This window comes from Ovis aries, chromosome 22 (genome assembly GCF_016772045.2).
Source record: "Ovis aries strain OAR_USU_Benz2616 breed Rambouillet chromosome 22, ARS-UI_Ramb_v3.0, whole genome shotgun sequence".
NCBI classification, from domain to species: Eukaryota; Metazoa; Chordata; class Mammalia; order Artiodactyla; family Bovidae; genus Ovis; species Ovis aries.
In genome coordinates this window covers 46,957,767-46,975,411 of record NC_056075.1, presented here as the reverse complement: position 1 = coordinate 46,975,411, position 17,645 = coordinate 46,957,767, and the positions used below count along the sequence as shown (strand labels likewise).

The 17,645-nt window shown below is 56.0% G+C and overlaps 1 protein-coding gene across 8 annotated transcripts in view; it reads right to left on the bottom strand.

Annotated features, from left to right (window-relative positions):
- PTPRE (protein tyrosine phosphatase receptor type E) overlaps window positions 1-17,645 on the bottom strand; it is a 179,630-nt gene that overhangs the window by 14,602 nt on the left and 147,383 nt on the right. For all 8 annotated transcript variants that reach the window (XM_027960450.2, XM_060404826.1, XM_060404827.1 and 5 more), the window contains 8 exons: window positions 17,328-17,418; window positions 12,380-12,456; window positions 11,477-11,513; window positions 9,144-9,241; window positions 5,221-5,340; window positions 3,754-3,917; window positions 687-822; window positions 273-422 (listed from right to left, as the gene is read on the bottom strand). In XM_027960450.2, the coding sequence (XP_027816251.1) occupies window positions 273-422; window positions 687-822; window positions 3,754-3,917; window positions 5,221-5,340; window positions 9,144-9,241; window positions 11,477-11,513; window positions 12,380-12,456; window positions 17,328-17,418 (873 nt within the window). The remainder of the gene's footprint in view (window positions 1-272; window positions 423-686; window positions 823-3,753; window positions 3,918-5,220; window positions 5,341-9,143; window positions 9,242-11,476; window positions 11,514-12,379; window positions 12,457-17,327; window positions 17,419-17,645) is intronic.

The following is a 17,645-nucleotide window of genomic DNA, read 5'->3' as shown; positions in this document are numbered from 1 at the left end:
ATCAGGGACACCCGCTCAGAGGAAACGCCTGTCTCCATCTCCAGACGCGGCCCGAGTCTTGGGAGATAAAATGTGCACGTACGATATTACCCCCTCCCCCACCCCCCCACCGACATGGCTGCAGAGCTCTGAGAGTCCCCGTTGCTCTTCCCTTGAAAGTCACGGGCAGGACGGACCCCCTTGCTTTTCCGGGAGTTCCTAAGGGAGGAAGCAGCTGCAAGCAGCCTCGTGTGGACGGGCCCGGTCCTCCTGGAGGGCAGGTCGGCGCTTACCCTGAACTCCTCCTCCAGCCCGATCTTGTCAAAGTGGGCGGTGGGGCCTTGCAGCGCCCGCAGGTGCTTCTCCAGGGAGGACACGTCCAGCTCGGTGTCCCCGTAGAGGTAGTACTCCAGCAAGGCTTGGTAGATGAACGTGTACTGCATCTGTGGGGAGACCCAGACGGGCTCCAAGGGGGGCCCCTGGAGTAGGGGGCCCCTTCTCTTTGTGCAGAGGGGAAGGGGTTGCGGGGAACGTCAGATTAAGGGCTCTCTGTAGTGACCATCTGCGGCCTTGGCGAGGGCCGGGGTGACACGGTCCCGGCCAGGCACCGCTCTGCGTGCACCTGACTTGCGTCCCGGGGCGTCGGGGTTTGCTGAGCCAAGCTCACACCAGCACAGGCGGATGGGCCAGAGGAGGGCATGACTCACGTCTGTCTGAACCATCTGAGGCCGCTGATTGCGGATTCTGGACACGAAGTCAAAGACATCCACCTTCTGCTCCGCGTGCATCATGTCCATCATGGCGTCGATCACTATGAAGGTGCCTGTCCGGCCCACGCCCGCACTTGGGGAGAGAGGAAGAGGCCATGTCGTGAGTCCCCTGTCCCCACTGCGATGATAGGACACGCCACCCTCAATGAAGCCGAACGTCTTCATGGCGCACAAACTTCCCTCCGTTAATAAAGACAAATCCAGGTAAGGCCACCGGAGGGCACCAAATCTCAGGGACAAGATCTCAAATTTCCTTCAAGGGCCAGGGAGCTCTCACTGCGGTCCTGTCTGACTCTGAGACCCTAGAGACTGTAGCCCACCAAGCTCCTCTGTCCGTGGGATTCTCCAGGCAGAAACCCTGGAGAGGGTTGCCATTTCCTCTTTCCTCTTCCAGGGGATCTTCCCAACCCAGGGGTCGAACCCACGTCTCCTGCAGGCCCTGCAACTGCAGGTGGACTGGAGACTACTAACAGGCTTATGGAAAAGGGCCGCTCTCTAAGCTTTGTGTGAATTGTACTGGTAATTTTTCTTCTATTACCGAATGCTGTCTCCTCATTATCACTTGTGCACCTGGATTTTTTTTTTTTTTTTTTTTGTCATGCTTGATATGTTTTTTCCAGGTTCTTCACAAGAAAGAAAGACTCCAGGCCAGGTCTGTTGGCCCTGGGGCCAAGGTCATGCAAATTGGGGCACCAGCTGGCTCTATCTGGGACCCCAGCCCTGAACCCCAGGCTGGCTGGGGCCAGCTAGTGCTCAGGGGCTCCACCAAGAGGTATCCTTCTTTGGGAAGCTGCCCAATGCCACTCCTGAGCTGGTCTCCCCACAGCGGTCTCTGCACGTCCTCCCACCTCCACCCTACCTGTCCATCTAGATTCCCTCCAACCAATGCAGGCTGTCCATATGTGTCTCCCCAACACCCAGGACTCAGCAGGTATACAAAAAAACTCAGCCAACATCCATGGGACCAAAAAGTCCCTAATGGTCCAGACCACAGCTGCAGGCAGCAACCAAGGGTGCAGGATCACTAGGTTGAACTGGGCTTGCCCCCGGCACTCCAACCCACTGCAGCATTAGCCTCTTTTTAAAAAAGAAAGCCATCTTTTAAACAGAAGGTTCACAACTTAAGGAATGAAGCCCCCCCACCGTGTTCCTCTTTTGAGGGGAGGATGGCACCACACTTTCCACCAGACTACAAAATGGCAGTAGACAAGCAGTGAAGACCTGCCCCCTTGGAGACTCCCTGCTCATCACGGGGAGGAGAGAGTGGACGAGACATGAGGGGCTCCTTCAGGAGTCTTAGTTCTTTACAAACAAAGGAGACGATCTTCAGGTGCAGAGCCAGGTCAAGACAGCCCACCCAGCAGGGGCGTGGAAGTGGCCAGGACGTAGCTGACTTCGGGCTGCAAGAGGCTCATGCCCCGGGAGAGGGGAGCAGGGGACTTCAGCAGCGAAAGGCGCCAGGCTGGTTCCACTAGGAGAAGCCCCAGGCCAGGCGGTCTTCCCCTTCTGGACTCTGGATGCTGGTGTGGAGCTCAGAGCCGCAGCGAGAGACCTCTCCCTGTGGTTTCATCAGGGACCGAGTGGCAGTTTTTTTAAGGGATTGCGGGGGGTGGTTGTTGAGGGTGAGGAGTGAGTGCCAGAGCACAGAAGGAAATGGCTAAGCCTCCAGCCCCAGGCCATACACACTCTGGAGCCCAAGGAGACCCAAGTGAAGGTATATTTAGAGGGATGAGGCCGTCAAGTCCGCTCCCTCCTGAGGACTGGGGTCTGCCAGCCCGTGAGAGCCTCTTCCAGGATGCTGGCGGGCTTGAACTCCTGGTGGGAGCCTCTGCTCCCAGGCATTGCCTGGACCACTCATCTGCCCGCATGGGACTCAGCTCGATGGGGATACACAGACCAGAGAGAAGGGCGTCCATCCCCGTATAGAAAAACCCGCTGGCGAAGCAGGACACAGAGAAGTCAGGAGCTGCGGCGGCAACTGCAGCCACGCACTCCCCCGGGAAGAGCGCTTCTGTGCCAGGTGGAGGCTGGGGCTCTCGGCCACAGGCAGCGGCGGAGGGTGGAAGCCAAGACGAAGGGCAAAGAACCTGCCCCAGCACCGCGGCGAGCGGGGAGGCGGGCAGGGGAGGGGCCAGGCGCGGAGGGTCCACTAGCACCAGGGAATCTGGAGGCATCAGAACAAAACAGAGCTGAACCGCTCCCTGCAGCCAGCCCTGACCCCACACAGAGGCGGCTCCTTCATCCCCGCCATCTGGAGCCCAGCCAGCTGACTGTCAGCTGATGGGAACAGGAGCGCGCCTGCCTGCCTGCCTGCAACAGGCCTTTCAAACTCGCTGTCCTGAGGACATGCTGCTGACCGGTGTCCCCTCTAGCTGGGGCCACCGCGGGTCCGCGCCTCGGAGAGGTTTCCCTGTGCAGGGACTCAGGCCAGTGGCCCTGCCCTTCCAGCTGGAGGACGGACGGTCCTGCTCACCGGCTGTCACTCTCCACTGGACACGGGGTTTCCGGCTGTTACAGGTGGGGTCGTTCTGAGTATCATGGCCCGGCCAGGGACAAGAGGCACCTACCCTCCAGGGACACAGGGGCTCTAAATCTGCCACAAAGGTGTTCAGTGGAAGCAACACACCAACTCTGGCTTTCAGGAAGTCTGAGCAAGAAGGGGGGGGCTGCCCCCTTGAGAGGGCCAGGCGGGGCTGGACCATGCCCCAGACTCTGCAAAGCCAGTGGCTCAGAGGAGCGTGCAGTGCCAGGTCACAAGGCGCTTGTCTGCTTTTGATACTAAGGTTCCCCAACAGGTGGTACTGACGAAGGGCTCTGCCTCCCCGGATGAAGGGCATCCCTCCAGCTCTCGCCCTGAGAGATTCTCTGAGCTGCGTCCGGTATTTGGGAGGTACTTTCAGGTCACCCCAGCCGCCCCTCTGCCCACCCTGATGTCCACCCACGGGTCGTTTTCCCCCTGGAGGCTGCATCCTTCCTGGGCTGCCTGGCCCCGCCCCACACGCACCTGCAGTGGACCACGATGGGCCCGGCGTGCGCGGGGCTGAGCGTCCTCACTTTCTTCAGGAACTTGAGCATGCCGATGGGGGTGAAAGGCACCCCGAAGTCAGGCCAGCTGGTGAAGTGCAGCTGGCAGACCAGCCGAGGTGCTTTGCAGCCGTCAGGGAGTTGCTGTGGGGACACGCGGAGACGTGAGTGGGCGGGACGGCCCCTGCCCCCTCCCCACCCCTAGCATCACGGCTCCAGGACACTTGCTCGAGGTCCCCCTCTGCTGTCCAGGCGTGAGCAGCCGTGGGGACTCATGCAGAGAGGGGCCCATCAGTGAAGACTGGACGCCCGGGAGTGGGAGACCCTGATGCTTACTGGACCCCGTAGCGGCGGGAACAGCAGAGCAGGGCCCACGGTCACCCGGGCCAGGACCGGGCTGGGCCAGGCCCCAGCAGCCAGGCAATCCCCTGCAGCTGGCCCTAGGGCTCACAGGCCCGTCGGCCAGCAGGCTGGCTGCGTCCCAGTTTGCCGCGACTGTATATTGCCGTGTAACTGCCAACAGCATAAGCTTTCACTCTCAAAAGCGGCTTGGTTTGTGGGGAAAATATCTGGTTGGTCTACCCTTGGGAGACCCCACCCCACCAAACCCCAACGCTTCCCTCAAAAGCTTTCTCCACTCTTCTTACCCAGAACCGGGAGCTTGGTTCTCTGCCCCAAGTCATGGAAGTTATATGGTGTATTTGGAAGCGTGTGTGTGCGTGTGTGCACGTATGTTTCTGGGAGGAGGTAGGCCAAGGTCGGGGACACTAATATGATGAAGCTCATCCTCTCTCCTCTTTTGCTGTGGCTTCTAGGAAGCTCAGGCTCATATTCTGTGATCTAACCACACCCATCACTCTACCTTTGATTCTTGATAACACCACCTTCCGCTTTTTCTAATTTTTTTTTTTTTTAATCTCTGAAATCTCTTATTTCATCCGCCTCGCCTACAGGTGTTTTCATTGAAGGCTGCCTTAAATCATCTCGGAGGAGGAGTGACTAGCAGGAAAACAGTTTGAAAAATAATGAAATGTTTCAGATATAATTTTGAAACTGTAAAAAAAAAAGAAAAACCTCATGTCTCCATGCCAGTGTGTGAAACGGCCCTGTGTAACTGAGTGGGGGACCCCTTTCCACACCGTCAGGATGCTCCAACTGACTCAACTTCCTCTACCCAGGTGGTCTCTGGGAGCCAGGAGTATCGACCCTGACTCAAGGTCACGGGCACCTGCCTGTCAGCTGCCCTGCAGACTCAGATCTGTGGGGAGCATCCCACATCCCTGCCCGGCACCGCTTCCGCCTCGTCTCCCCTTGTGAGAGCTGCTGGGGGTGGGCGTGGGGTGGGGGTGGGGTGGGGGTGTTGGGGTAAGGCAAGTGCTTCCTATGATGAAGCGCGCACGCGTGCCTCGCCTCGCAAGCCTGCCTCTGCAGGAAGTCGCGTGCTTACGGACTGGATGCAGAACTTCCGGACGGTGTAGTCCACCAGCGCCACGCAGTCCTCCACACACACCCGGATGTGCCCGTACGTCCAGCAGCCCTGGTCCGGCCAGTACTGGTGGCACTTCTCCTGCGTGGGACACGTGGGCAGAAAAAGGAGGTCTGCGGGGGGCCTTTCATCACCTCGTCGCCCTCCGCCCGGACCACGGACACAAGGCCTAGCACACAGCCAGCTCCAGCGACACAGTCCTCAGAGGCCGCGGCGGTGCGTCTCCGTCTCCTCGGTGCTGCTTAGCGGCAGGACTGAGACCAGAATCGGGCCCCTCTGATGCCTCGGTTACTCATCCCCTTACTAACCACACGTACTGATTGGACCGTCGGGCTGAGCTGCTCTACAGAGCTGGGGACCCACGTGGAAGCGGCCTCACCTGGGCGGGGCTTCGTCAAGCCCCAGAGGACCACGTGCTCCCCAAACACTGCCCGTCGGATTTGGTGGGTCATTTTTCCCGCCCAGCGCTGAGGGCGAACTCCATTCGCCGCATCCCACCCACCCTCTGTGGAAGAGTCACGGACTTGTCAGCTGAACGCCCCTGACTTTTCTCCAGCCAGGGATAAGACTGATGTAGGAATTTGTAGAGCTGGATGGGTGGGTGGTCACAGAGTGGTCTTCCTTTGCTTTCCCTCCCCCAGAACTATAAATGGACCACACAGGAGAGGGTGGGGACTGGGCCTCCAGTTCCTGACCCCAGGGCATCCTCCTGCAAGGAGGACTTGAAGGCATGAGGTCCCTCTAATGGGGGGACCCCTGCTCCATGGCTGACCCTGGACATGGCACACTGGGCGCAGCTCACAGGCCAGGCCACGAGGATGAATAATCCTATAAAACAAGAGTCAGCTGGTATTTACCAGAGCCCAGGGCTTGTGTGACGACACCCACCAACTTCCTCTCCTGCAGCCTGGCCCTGGGCAGCTCTGAAGGAACCCCGAGGAGAAGCCCACCCTGAAGGTCATGGTTTGGGGCAGTCTTGGCCTCCTGGGGACCCTCCAGAGACTCTCGCCTTGACAGACTCTCGCTCGAGGACCGGAGGGCTGCTTCTCAGACCCCCACAGGGCTCAGCGTGTGCTCTGTTTTCACGCCCTTGGCACTCCCATCTACCAGCGGTCACCACCGCCTGCCACCCGCACACCACCCCCACTCCACCCCCATCAGATCATGAGATGCCAGCTTTCACAACACCAAGCCAGGATGCTGAAGCCAAGGAGACCACAACAGAAGTATAAGCAATTAAGAAAAGGGGAACTCCATTGAGAAACCATTTTATCTGAGACACTGAAAATCGAGGCCCAAAGGCAGGCTGAGTCTGAGTCACAGAGATGGAAAAATGCAGTAGGAGGCTGCAGAGAAAGTGGGGGGAGAGGGCATGTCAAGTAATGTAGCGACAAGATGACTGATGTGGGAGACGGGGGCGCCTTCCGAGCCCCACCGTCCCTGCACTGGTCTCTGTCTCTCGTTTGCAAACAAGTCCCCGAAAGCCTGGCCCAAAGATCAGTTGGTTCTAGGGGACGCCGGGCTCCAGGTCAGCCTCCTCGTCCAAGGCATGGGGCTGCAGCATCTGCTCAGAGCACCGGGACACCTCCCCCACAGCGCCCCACCCCCACCCCCGCACCCACCCCACCCCACGACGACGTGTGGCTGCCTGGGAACCCCCTGCTTCCACCCATCACTCTTTCCGGTGAGAGAGCACGCAGGGGGCCTGGGCAGGATTCACACGGAGGAGGAGGAGGAGGCTGGCCCTCCCTAGCCCTGTCCCAGCTCCCTTGGAAACAAAAGAAAACCCCTCTCCACTCCCGGACCGGAAGTGGGGTGGGGTTGGAGGCTTTTCCGCTGCTTTTCTGGGTGGAATAAATTAGTGGTGGGGGAGCTGGGGGCCACCTCGTGGCTGCCTTTCCTGCTGGCCGGCCTCCCCTCTCCTGCCCTGGCTGAGTTCCCCACGGTCTGTCACTTCCATCCCATAGGGCAGCCCCTGGGCCCCCTTACCCTGAGCCCTAGCCAAGTGGCCTGGGCTTTTGTGGGGACAGGCCGGCCAGCCCCTGGCCAGTGAGTGACGGTGGATGGCTCCTATATCTGGCTGGAGCCAGGACCACACAAGCCCCAGGACAGATTTCTCTGACCAAGCTGTGTCTCCTTGTTGACCCACTTGCCACCACCCCTGTTTGGGCCCTCGCGCTGGAACGTGCGAGAAGAACAGTCTGCCTGCTGCCAGCTTCCCATCTGCCTCCTTGTTCTGCTTTCAACTCTGGAGCGAAAGCGCAGGCCTCTGCTAACTGCTGAGGAAGCCTTCGAGCGCCCATCCACGTCAGCCCAATATCCGGGCTGCAAGCCCCGGTTGGGGCCTTGATGCATTTCTAGCCATTCTGCTCCTGGAGTGGGCATCCTGGTTCTGGGTCCCGCAGATTGCTCCCCGCCTCACAAACACGCCCCAGTGCTTCCCTCTGCTTGCATCTGGCATAGCTCCCCCGACCCCGTGCCCCAGTCTCTAAGACCCAGCAGCCCCATCGTCCTCTACACGAGCCCTCCTGCCTGGCCTGGCCCAGGAACCAGGGTCGGGGCTGCCTCCTCTCCACCACACCTCCAGATTCCCAGTCATGCTGTGTCCCAGTTTATTCTACAGGGGTCTGTGTCCTTGGAGTTGAAAAGTGAATGCCTCCCAGGCCCAAGGGGGCCTCCACATCTCTGAACCCGACACGGAGCCCAGCAGGGCCTCGGCCTGGCCTTGCATCTTGGTCTGTCCCTCCTGGACCTCCACTGTCCCTGTTGTATTTTATTTTCTGTCTCCATTATGTTTTATGTCATCTCCTGACATGACCCGCAGTCCCTCACATTGCAACAGGAATTGCACGAGGGGTCTGCCCGGTGGCTCACTGCCTGCACCCCACCCAGGGCAGTCCTGTCCGGGAGCCACACTTAGGAAATGAATCAGCTTGACTGGCACTTCTTTTAGAGATTTCAAGTTCTTATAATGCATGTGCATTACTTTCTGAAGTCGAAACAGCTAATCGAACACATTGAAATACCAAATCAATCCGACTTCAACACACCTTGTGTTTTTCCAATGCATTTCTCTGGTCTGAATAATAAGGGGAAAAATCACTTTTTTTTTTTTTTTTTTTTTATGGTCTGAGGCCCAACATGTTATGTTCCAAAATTCTAAAAAATCTCTATATTAAAATTCACTGCTCCCACCGTGGCGTAAGAACTGGTGGGCCACCCAGGGAAGACTCTCTAATGAAAGAAGAAAATCCCTGCATCATTTTATATCATAGTCTAGGATGTGAGAGTTGGACTATAAAGAAAGCTGAGCACTGAAGAATTGATGCTTTTGCACTGTGGTTATGGAGAAGACTCTTGAGAGTCCCTTGGACAACAAGGAGATCCAACCAGTCCATCCTAAAGGAAATCAGTCCTGAATATTCATTGGAAGGACTGATGCCGAGGCTGAAACTCCAATACTCTGGCCACATGATGAGAAGAACTGACTCACTGGAAAAGACCCTGATGCTGGGGAAAGATTGAAGGCGGGAGGAGAAGGGGAAGACGGAGGATGAGATGGTCGGAGGGCATCATCGACTCAGTTTGAGTAAACTCTGGGAGTCGGTGATGGACAGGGAGGCCTGGCATGCTGCAGTCCATGGGGTCGCACAGAGTCAGACACAACTGAGCGACTGAACTGACTGACTGACTGACTAGGACAATGAGATCCTGGGAACACTGACAACGTATTTCAAACTAAAAGTGCTGTGAGCCCCGCGGTGTTTTGTGTTTTTGTGTCTGCCGTGATAAGCAGGAGGGAGAAGGGAAAAGGAAGTGGTGAGCATACCCCAAGCCAAGCAGCAGCAGCTGAGAACACGCTGGGGACTCGAAGCTGGGCTTACCTCTTTTCTTTCTTTCAGATTCGTCAGCATCACGATGGTTGCACATTTCTGCTCCCAGATCATTCTCCAGAAGTCATTCACTGTCTCCTGTTTGGGACCTGGGAGGAGAGGATGGTCCGAGTCAGACAGAGCGGTCCCCGCGAGCCCCAGACCAGTCACCCTGGCCTTTGGGCCTCAGGACAGCTGCTCCCCTACCACCTGCCCCGAGGAAGGGGATGGTGGGCCCGTTCACTCCCTGCAGAGTCCCAGGACTGGAGTAGGGGGCAGCCTCCCTGTCTGGCCCTGCCTCTCTCTCCCTGATACCCGGCCCCCCAGGGGCTGGGAAATCCCCGGGGGCTAAGTTAGGGCACCCAGTTGGGTGATGATCGTGGGCCACAAATGCTGTTTAAATGGGAGCTAGTTTGCAAGCTGTCAGAGTGGTTTGTGGCCACGGAGGGGCTTGTCGAAGCCTCAGAATAAGACCTCCCATCCCAAACCGCTGAATCAGACTGTGTGTGGGGGTGGGGGAAGGGAGACACACTGCCGGCTGCCTGACCCACCTGCTATGTCTAACCCTCTTTCCTCTGGGAAAAAATCACATTCCTAGCTGCCTTCACAGCTAGTGATGCTGTCTGGTGAGATGTAGGCTGAAGTCCCTGGGGAGGGGGTCTGAACAAAAGATAGTGTCCCTGGAAGAAAGTCCTCTGCCTGCTGCTCTCCTTCCTGCCTGACTAGGGACAGCAGTGCCAGGAGGTGCAGCAGCCACTTTGTGACCATGAGGATGACACTAAGGAGGGCAGAGGAGGAATGAAAGCTCCCCTTCTCCCTTGTGCTGCTGCCCCAGCCCGGGCTACTTCCTCTGGATGTCTGCTTATAAGAATGAAAAAGACATTTCCATTGGTGTCAGCAGGTGTTTGCCAGGGTCTCTGATGTTAAAGGCTGGGCATGTTCCTGATGGACTGTGGGCTTATGTGTATATTTCCCTACTTTGCAGAGCAAGTGAAAGTGCCAGTCGCTCAGCTGTGTCCGACTCCTTGCGACCCCAGGGACTGTAGACCACCAGGCTCCTCTGTCCATTCTCCAGACAAGAATACTGGAGTGGGTTGCTATTCTCTTCTCCAGGGGATCTTCCTGACCCAGGGACTGAACCTGGCTCTGCAGCATTGCTGGCTGATTCTTTATCTTCTGAGCCCCCAGGGAAGCCCATTTTCTTGTGTGTGCATTTAAATGCGCATTTAAGATTGCTGTCTACACTGAATGTTGGTACCCACTGCTCTAAAGACTCTTGCCGAGGAATGAGTATGTGCAGGAAATCTACTGTTAGCTCCCTGACACCCAGCTTCATCAGCCCTGGCTCCTGGGCATGGCAGCCCCAAGCAGACGCTGATAAGCTGGATTGAAAGTGCTCAGAGACACAGAGGGTCCTGTGTGAGGTTTAAGGGCGTGTTTTCACAGGAAGGTCCGCTGGAGGTGGGCATGGCAACCCATTCTGGCATTCTTGCCTGGAGAATCCCATGGACAGGGTAGCCTGGTGGACTATAGTTCATGGGGTGACAAAGAGTCGAACACGACTCAGCGACTAATACACTTTCACGGCTAAAAGCATCCTCAAAGTTATGGGCTGGATCCAGAAAGTTACTTACTCCCCTCCCTGCTGCTCCCCAAGCCCAACAACTTGGAAGTCATGTAGAGCTCAGCCGGCCAAGAGAAATCAAGGTTTTCTAACGCAGTGTCAACACGCTGAGATGGCGAGCACTGGACCGTTGGGCGTCTGGGTTTAAATCACAGAGGCGCAGAAACAGGTCGTGTGTCTCTGTCTCTCTGCACACACACATCGTGTGGCCGCACACCTGGCATGGCTGTGTATGATGGACGCCCCACACCCTCCCTGTCTGTCTGCCCTGACCGAAGACGGGGCGTACGCATGCAGAGGTCCAGCTCTTGCATCCTGTGAAGCCCTGTGCCCTGGAGGAATTCCATCACCTCACAGTATAATGCTCCTCAGACTCTACGGCGCAGAAGGACCTGGGGAATGCTGGCTAAGGTGCAAACTCAGGGATAGCAGCTGGTTAGGGGTGGGGCCTGCATTCCTGACCACCTCCCAGGGGAGGGGACACCGCTGGCCAGTGGAGCAGACGCATTGAGCGGCAAGGCTGTGAGATTCATGACATTTTCACTTCTGTGCTTCGGGAGAGGCTGGATGACTCTGATCCGCTATGTAAACGTAGCAATACACACACATACAAAAAGCCTGTATAACCCTCCAGGATGGTTGGTACCAGGTAAGGAAGCAATCACCTTCCATGTCATTTTACCAAAATCACATTCAGACCGTCACTTAATGAAAAGCTTACCTTGAGCGGCTATGAATTTATTCTTCTCTTTATAACCCTAGAGAAATAAAATCAGATTTATGATTTTTCAGAATTGTCGTTGTGGAAGGACTTTATGGTTAGGAAAGTAACATGTCTTTGTCATGGAGAATTTGGAAAACACAGAAAACCAAGAAGAAACCTTGCCAGGAGTTTCAGAAATAACATGCTGTTTCTGCATATCGCTTGCCAGTACTTTTCTGTGAATACCTTTCCAGATATGTAAGCAGACACACAGGCACAGATATATATAGTTTAATTGGTTAATACACACACATTCTCTTATACTGAATTTTATAATAATTCGTAACATATCAATTGATCTTTTAAGGTTCAACTAAACTGGTTTCTTAATAATCCATTCTATATGATTTTACTGCAAATGATTTAACTGGTCCCCTCTGTTCTGTTTGGTCAGTAATATAAATGAGTATGGGCTTCCCAGGTGGCTCAGTGGTAAAGAATCTGCCTGCCAAGCAGGAGACCTGGGTTTGATCCCTGGAGCGGAAAAAACCCCTGGAGAAGGAAATGGCTACCCACTCCGTTATCCTTGTCTGGAGAATCCCATGGACGGAGGAGCCAGATGGGTTACAGTCCATGGGGTCGCAAAGAGTCGGACGTGACTGGGTAATTAAGCAGCAGCAGCATAAACGAGCCTCCTCTGGGCTTATCTGCAACTTAGGAATGCTACTTAACACAGATGCTAATTCAAAAGGCCCAGCGCTTTCATGCTGTCTGTGTGGTGGCCAGTGTGGCCACCGTGTCCAGGAAAGTGGGGACAAGTTACCTTCCTGGCCCCGGGAATAAGGGGTCCAGTGGTCCCCATCCACACTCAGCCCCCAGTGGTCCGGGTGTGAGTGTTGTGCTGGGTTGGGGGGTACTTACATCTATGTAGGAAGCATTGATGTAGTCTGAACACGGGATTCCATCCACTTGGCTTAAAATCACCCTGGAATGGTCATCTGCAGAAAAAACAACACAAAAATCGTGACATTAGGCCAGGGAATCACAAGGACAGGATTAAACACTGTGAAGGACGTAACCATGGTGACCACGGGACAGAAGGGACATTCTTCTTAAACGTTCCCAGGAGATGCTCAGTGTCCTGGGGCAGGAACACAACTGTTCCATCCAACACGGCGCCTCAGCAGCCAGGCCAGGCCAGGCCCCAGAAAGAGCTGAACACACCCAGGGATGCCGACAGGTAAGAGCTTCAGGGCCCAGGACTCGGTGTGCTGGCCCTCAGGAGCACTTCCGGGGGCCACGCTCCCAGGCTTTCGAAAGGGAGCCTGTCCACCTCTGGACAGGTGGGTGTCAGGCCTGAGGGCTTGGGACTCCAGACCCCAGGGCTCATGTTCAGGTCTGCCCCAGAGCAGGCAGGTAGCTGGACCCGCATGGATAGACGGTGCAGGACGGACTGTTAGGGGCCAAACCCCGGCTATGACAAGCTCAGCAAGATACACTAAGCCCAGGACCTGAGTTATGTTTCCTTAACAGAACATTCCTTGATCAAATTAGGAAGATTTCCCATACACACCAACCAGAAAGAGACAGGACATGCGCTCATCCTGCCTAGCCAATCATGTAACGCCAGCTACTCCTGTAACTGAGACAAAGAGCTGCCTGTATATAAGCCGCCATACTCCTTTGTTTGGGGCTCTTGTCAGATTCCACTGTGCTGGATGAGACTTGGGCCCTACTGCGCTAGAAATAAACTCCCTTCTTGCCTTTGTATTACTGTGGTGGACTTGTTCTCTCGGTCGGTTTGGAGATACGGGCTCGGTGTATAACACGGACTACTCCCTGGAAGATTCCAGCCTGTGGTTCCAGAATTCTCCAGTGTGTGAGGGCCAACCAGGGATGGCGGTGTGTGTGTGTGTGTGTGTGTGTGTGTGTGTGTGTGAGTGGTGTGGGAGTGTGCGGTGTGTATGTGTATGTGTGGGTGTGCAGTGGTGTGTCTTGTGTGCAGTGGTGTGTCTTCTATGCAGTGTGTGCAGTGTTGTATGTACGTGAGTGTGGTGTGTATGTCTGTGGTATGTATGTACAATACCCGTGGGGAGGTTTTAACCAGGCCCCATATGACTTACATGGGTCTGTGTCACTTCTGCCTTCATGGGCCCCTTTCTCCATTAAAGAAAAAAATTACACGTTCTATTTTATGACAGCATTGTGTGCGTGTGTACTAAGCTGCTTCAGCTGTGTTTGACTCTGCGACATCATGGACTGTAGCCCACCAGGCTCCTCTGTCCACGGGATTCTCCAGGCAAGAACACTGGAGTGGGTTGCCATTTCCTTCTCCAAGGGATCTTCCCAACCCAGGTATCGAACCCAAGTCACTTACGTCTCCTGCATTAGTAGTTGCTATAAAGATGAGTAAGAGCCAGACTGGGTTAGGTATATATTTCTTCTGATTCTCAAAGAAGTTAGACCATTTCATGGGTCCCTCCAGGTGGAGCAGCGCCAGCTCTGGGTCTCCACGCTGGTGTGTAAGCGGCCGACCACTTCCAGGAGCAGAAATGGATGAAGGGGCCCAGACTTGGGCCCCGGGCTCTAGGACCAGGCTGCTTCCGCGTTATTACTCTGCGCTGGGCAGTACTCGGTGGGTACTCTGCATGTATTTACTGCGTTAATTATTGGATAGTTCTGTGTCCTGCTCCCTGCTTCGTCCCCTCCGAGTAGCCAGAGGACTGAAACTAACCAAGGAGGGGGAGTGTGTGCTGCGGGTCTGGGGAAAAGATCCCGGGTCACAGCCTGGATGTCTCCCCTCTACACGGAGGGCTGCTGGCTTGACCACAGCGGACGGGCTTGGACACCTGCTGTCTGGACACCATACCCTGGTCCTAGTGGAGGACAGGTCAGCGCAGGTCTGGGGGCAGTTGCGGCCCACAGAAGGTGGTCAGGGTGTCAGACTCACGGTCCTGAAAGGGGCAGAAATCGCACCAGTGGAACACATATCAAGCTAGTTAAACATACTTTGGAACAATTTACCCTCCTGAGGACAGCTATAGAAAGCAGGGGGTTAAAAATAGCCTTCTGGTTAGATTTAGCATCTTGCAGTTCTAAGAGCTTCCTGTCTTTTCATTCTAAAAAGTTACACTTCTCTCTCAAAACATCATTTCCTAAAATTATCCCTGGTTGGCGTCTTTTTCCAGAAAAGAGGAGGATGCTCACTCGCCACCGGGCGTGGGGCCGTTCCCACACGCAGCCCCTCAACACCCCAGGCACACTGACCTCTGTCCTCAGAGCTCCCTGGGTTCACACCAGGACTGGCTCCGGTCCCAGGGGCATCTAGTAACTAGGACACACTTACAGGTCTTCCTGGGTGGTGCCCATGGTAAAGAATCCACCTGCCAATGCAGGAGACTCAGGAGAGGGGTTGGATCACTCAGTCCGGAAGACCCCCTGGTGAAGGCAGTGGCAACCCACTGCAGTATTCTTGCCTGGGAAAAATCCCAGGGACAGAGGACCCTGGCGGGTTGCAATCCATGGGGTCGCAAAGAGCTGGACACGACTGAGGGACCACATTTTCCCTTTCTTTCTCTGCGTGGGGAAGGGGGCGGGAGAGGGAAGGTATATGGGGCTAAGGGATTGAGCCCCTGCCCGTCTCCCTGCCTGCTGACCCGACCCCACCCTGAGTATGAGCTGGGTCTCGCAGGCTTGGGGGCCGGGAAGCAGGCCTGGGAGCCCCCTGCACAATCCTCCCATGATCCCGCTGCCCCCGGGCGCCTCTGGCCAACCGCCCAGGTTAACCAGATTGGCTTCTCCTGGGTCTCACCGATGCCGAAGCCAGATGCCCCTAGCTGGCCTCCTCCAGGGCACACCCCAGTGTTTCCAGGACACAGTTCTGTAAATGTGTCCTTGCACCAACGTGAAATGCTCACATCGGACAGAGTCCTCGGGCCCGTGATGACCGCCAGCTCCTCAATTTCCTCTGGCCTGGCACTCCTGGGCCGGGAGGGGCTGGGGCAGGACCCACACTTTCACACTTGCAGAGAATGCCACCTCCCTTCGGTAATACAAGCCAGAGGAATGTGGCTTAGACACAATGGGCATGAAGCATTCCCTGCTGGGCCCTACTGGGGACCCTCGGAGGGCGGGGGATGCCCCACCCTGGGCCACCAGAGGTAATTCCCACACCTGGCTGCTAACTCCACTCCATGGAGCTCAGGCTGAAACCACTCTTGATTAGCCATGTAAACGTTCCCTTTAGAAGGGAAACGGCTCAGCAATTAGAGAGAAATGTAGGCCAGAAACCTCGGAAAGGGCTTGGCAGTGAGCTGGCCCTCCACGCACACATCACGCAGTCAAACCACAAGCTAAGCGAGTTAATTCAACTAAGAACAGACGCGAACTTCCAAACACCCTAATTTTTATCCAGCACAAATTAGGTCAAAGATCCCCAACCTCCTGCATGGCGCTTCTTTCCCTTGAGCTGTTCAAGCCACGGAACTTGCCTCTGATAAACCTCACCCAATTTAACAGCAAGTCCTCTCAGCGTGACCTTTGCCCTGAATCGAGAACCTGACCCTGGTCTAAGCCACCCTCCCCGCCTGGCTGCGTGACCTGTCGTCTCCCTGGCGCTCCTCTGGCTTCCTCTACAAATATTCGTGGGACGGAAGACTACTTGGTTAATTTCTCTGGATTTAGTTGACCCAAGTTCACGTTGGAGGCCCGACAAAGGGGGGACCTCCCTTCTCGGGCAGAGCCTCCGTGGGGCGGAGCAAGCCGGCCTGTGCTGGCCCTCAGCGAGGTGACAGACCCTATAAGAACACTACAAACGAATTTGGACTCTACAAATGAACACACACACACACAAACCCAAACCAAAGCACAAGTCAATCCTACACATGCAAAATGGGAACGGATTGCTTCTATCAGGTGCTGAAAACCCAGAGACCACACGGGTCAGGCTGGCCACAGCTCCTCTTATCCACAGGGCAGATGGACTCAATCCTGATCCTAAAAGTTCGGCCAAGAGCCACCTCACTGAGGACCGGCACAGGCCGGCTTGCTCCGCCCCACGGAGGCTGTGCCCTACAAGGGAGGTCCCCCTTTGTCGGGCCTCGAACGTGAACTCACCGGGGTCCTTAGAGGCTGCCCTTCTGCTAGCCTGATGGCAAAGTGGACAGGAGGGTCCAGGCTAGAGAAATGACATCACAACTCACCCCACCCTGCCCCCAGGCCAGCTTCTACACAGGCATCTTGGAATGCTGGGGGTCTGTCTCGGCACCAAGGCCCCCAGGGCACAGCCCATCCAGCGACGCTCCTGGACAGGAGTGTCCACTCTGGCCTCGCCACCCCCTAGAGGCCACACACCCCCACCCACGACTCCCATCAGCTGCAGTGTTAAAGACCGGGATGCTTCCAAGCCTTCCCACAGAGCTGCCAAAGCCCAACAGCTCTCTGAACTCTTGACACTTCTGTCCTTGTACAGGAGCCTTGATGCTGGTGGCCCAGGGCACCGTGTCCAAGATGGGGAGATGCTCGGGACCAGTAGCTGCCCGAGACCAGGGCTCAAGGCTGGGTCCACAGTGGGAGCTCTGCCAGCTGGGGCAGGTGGCACGCTCTTGCCCGGCAGGCAGCCCAGGTTTCAACAGTGAATGCAGGCTTGGCAGCCAGACCACGAATGGCACAGGCTCTCAGAGCCCCAGGTGGGAGACAGCCAGCTAGACGCTCAAGTGGGAAGGCTGAGCAGGTGTCCTGACCCCGGCCCTGCCCTCTGAGCACCTGGGTGTCTGCTGCCTGGACAGGCAGAATCACCAGGAGCTGTAAAGCAAGGCTGAGTGTCGTCAGAATGCCACCGGTCATGTAAAAAAGAAGAGTAAAATCTTACTGGGAAGGATGTTGGGGTATCGGTTTTTTTCTCTGTTTTCTTCTTTATTGGCCAGTTCAAAAGTTCCTTGCACGTGTCCAGATGGCAGAGACTAGAAGAAAATGCAGAGTCAGCACTAAACACGAGGAATCCAGCACCTCGTCTATGAGCCTCCCCACCGAGCGCGGGAATCAAGAAAACGGGTCTCTGAGCAAACTACCTCCAGGGCTTTGCCCGTCCCTCTGCTCCTGCCCAGAAAAGCCCCTGCCTTGGGCACTGGGCCGGCCCTGGGCGGGGGCCGTGATGGAGACACACGCCAATCTTCCCTGAGGCCTCCTG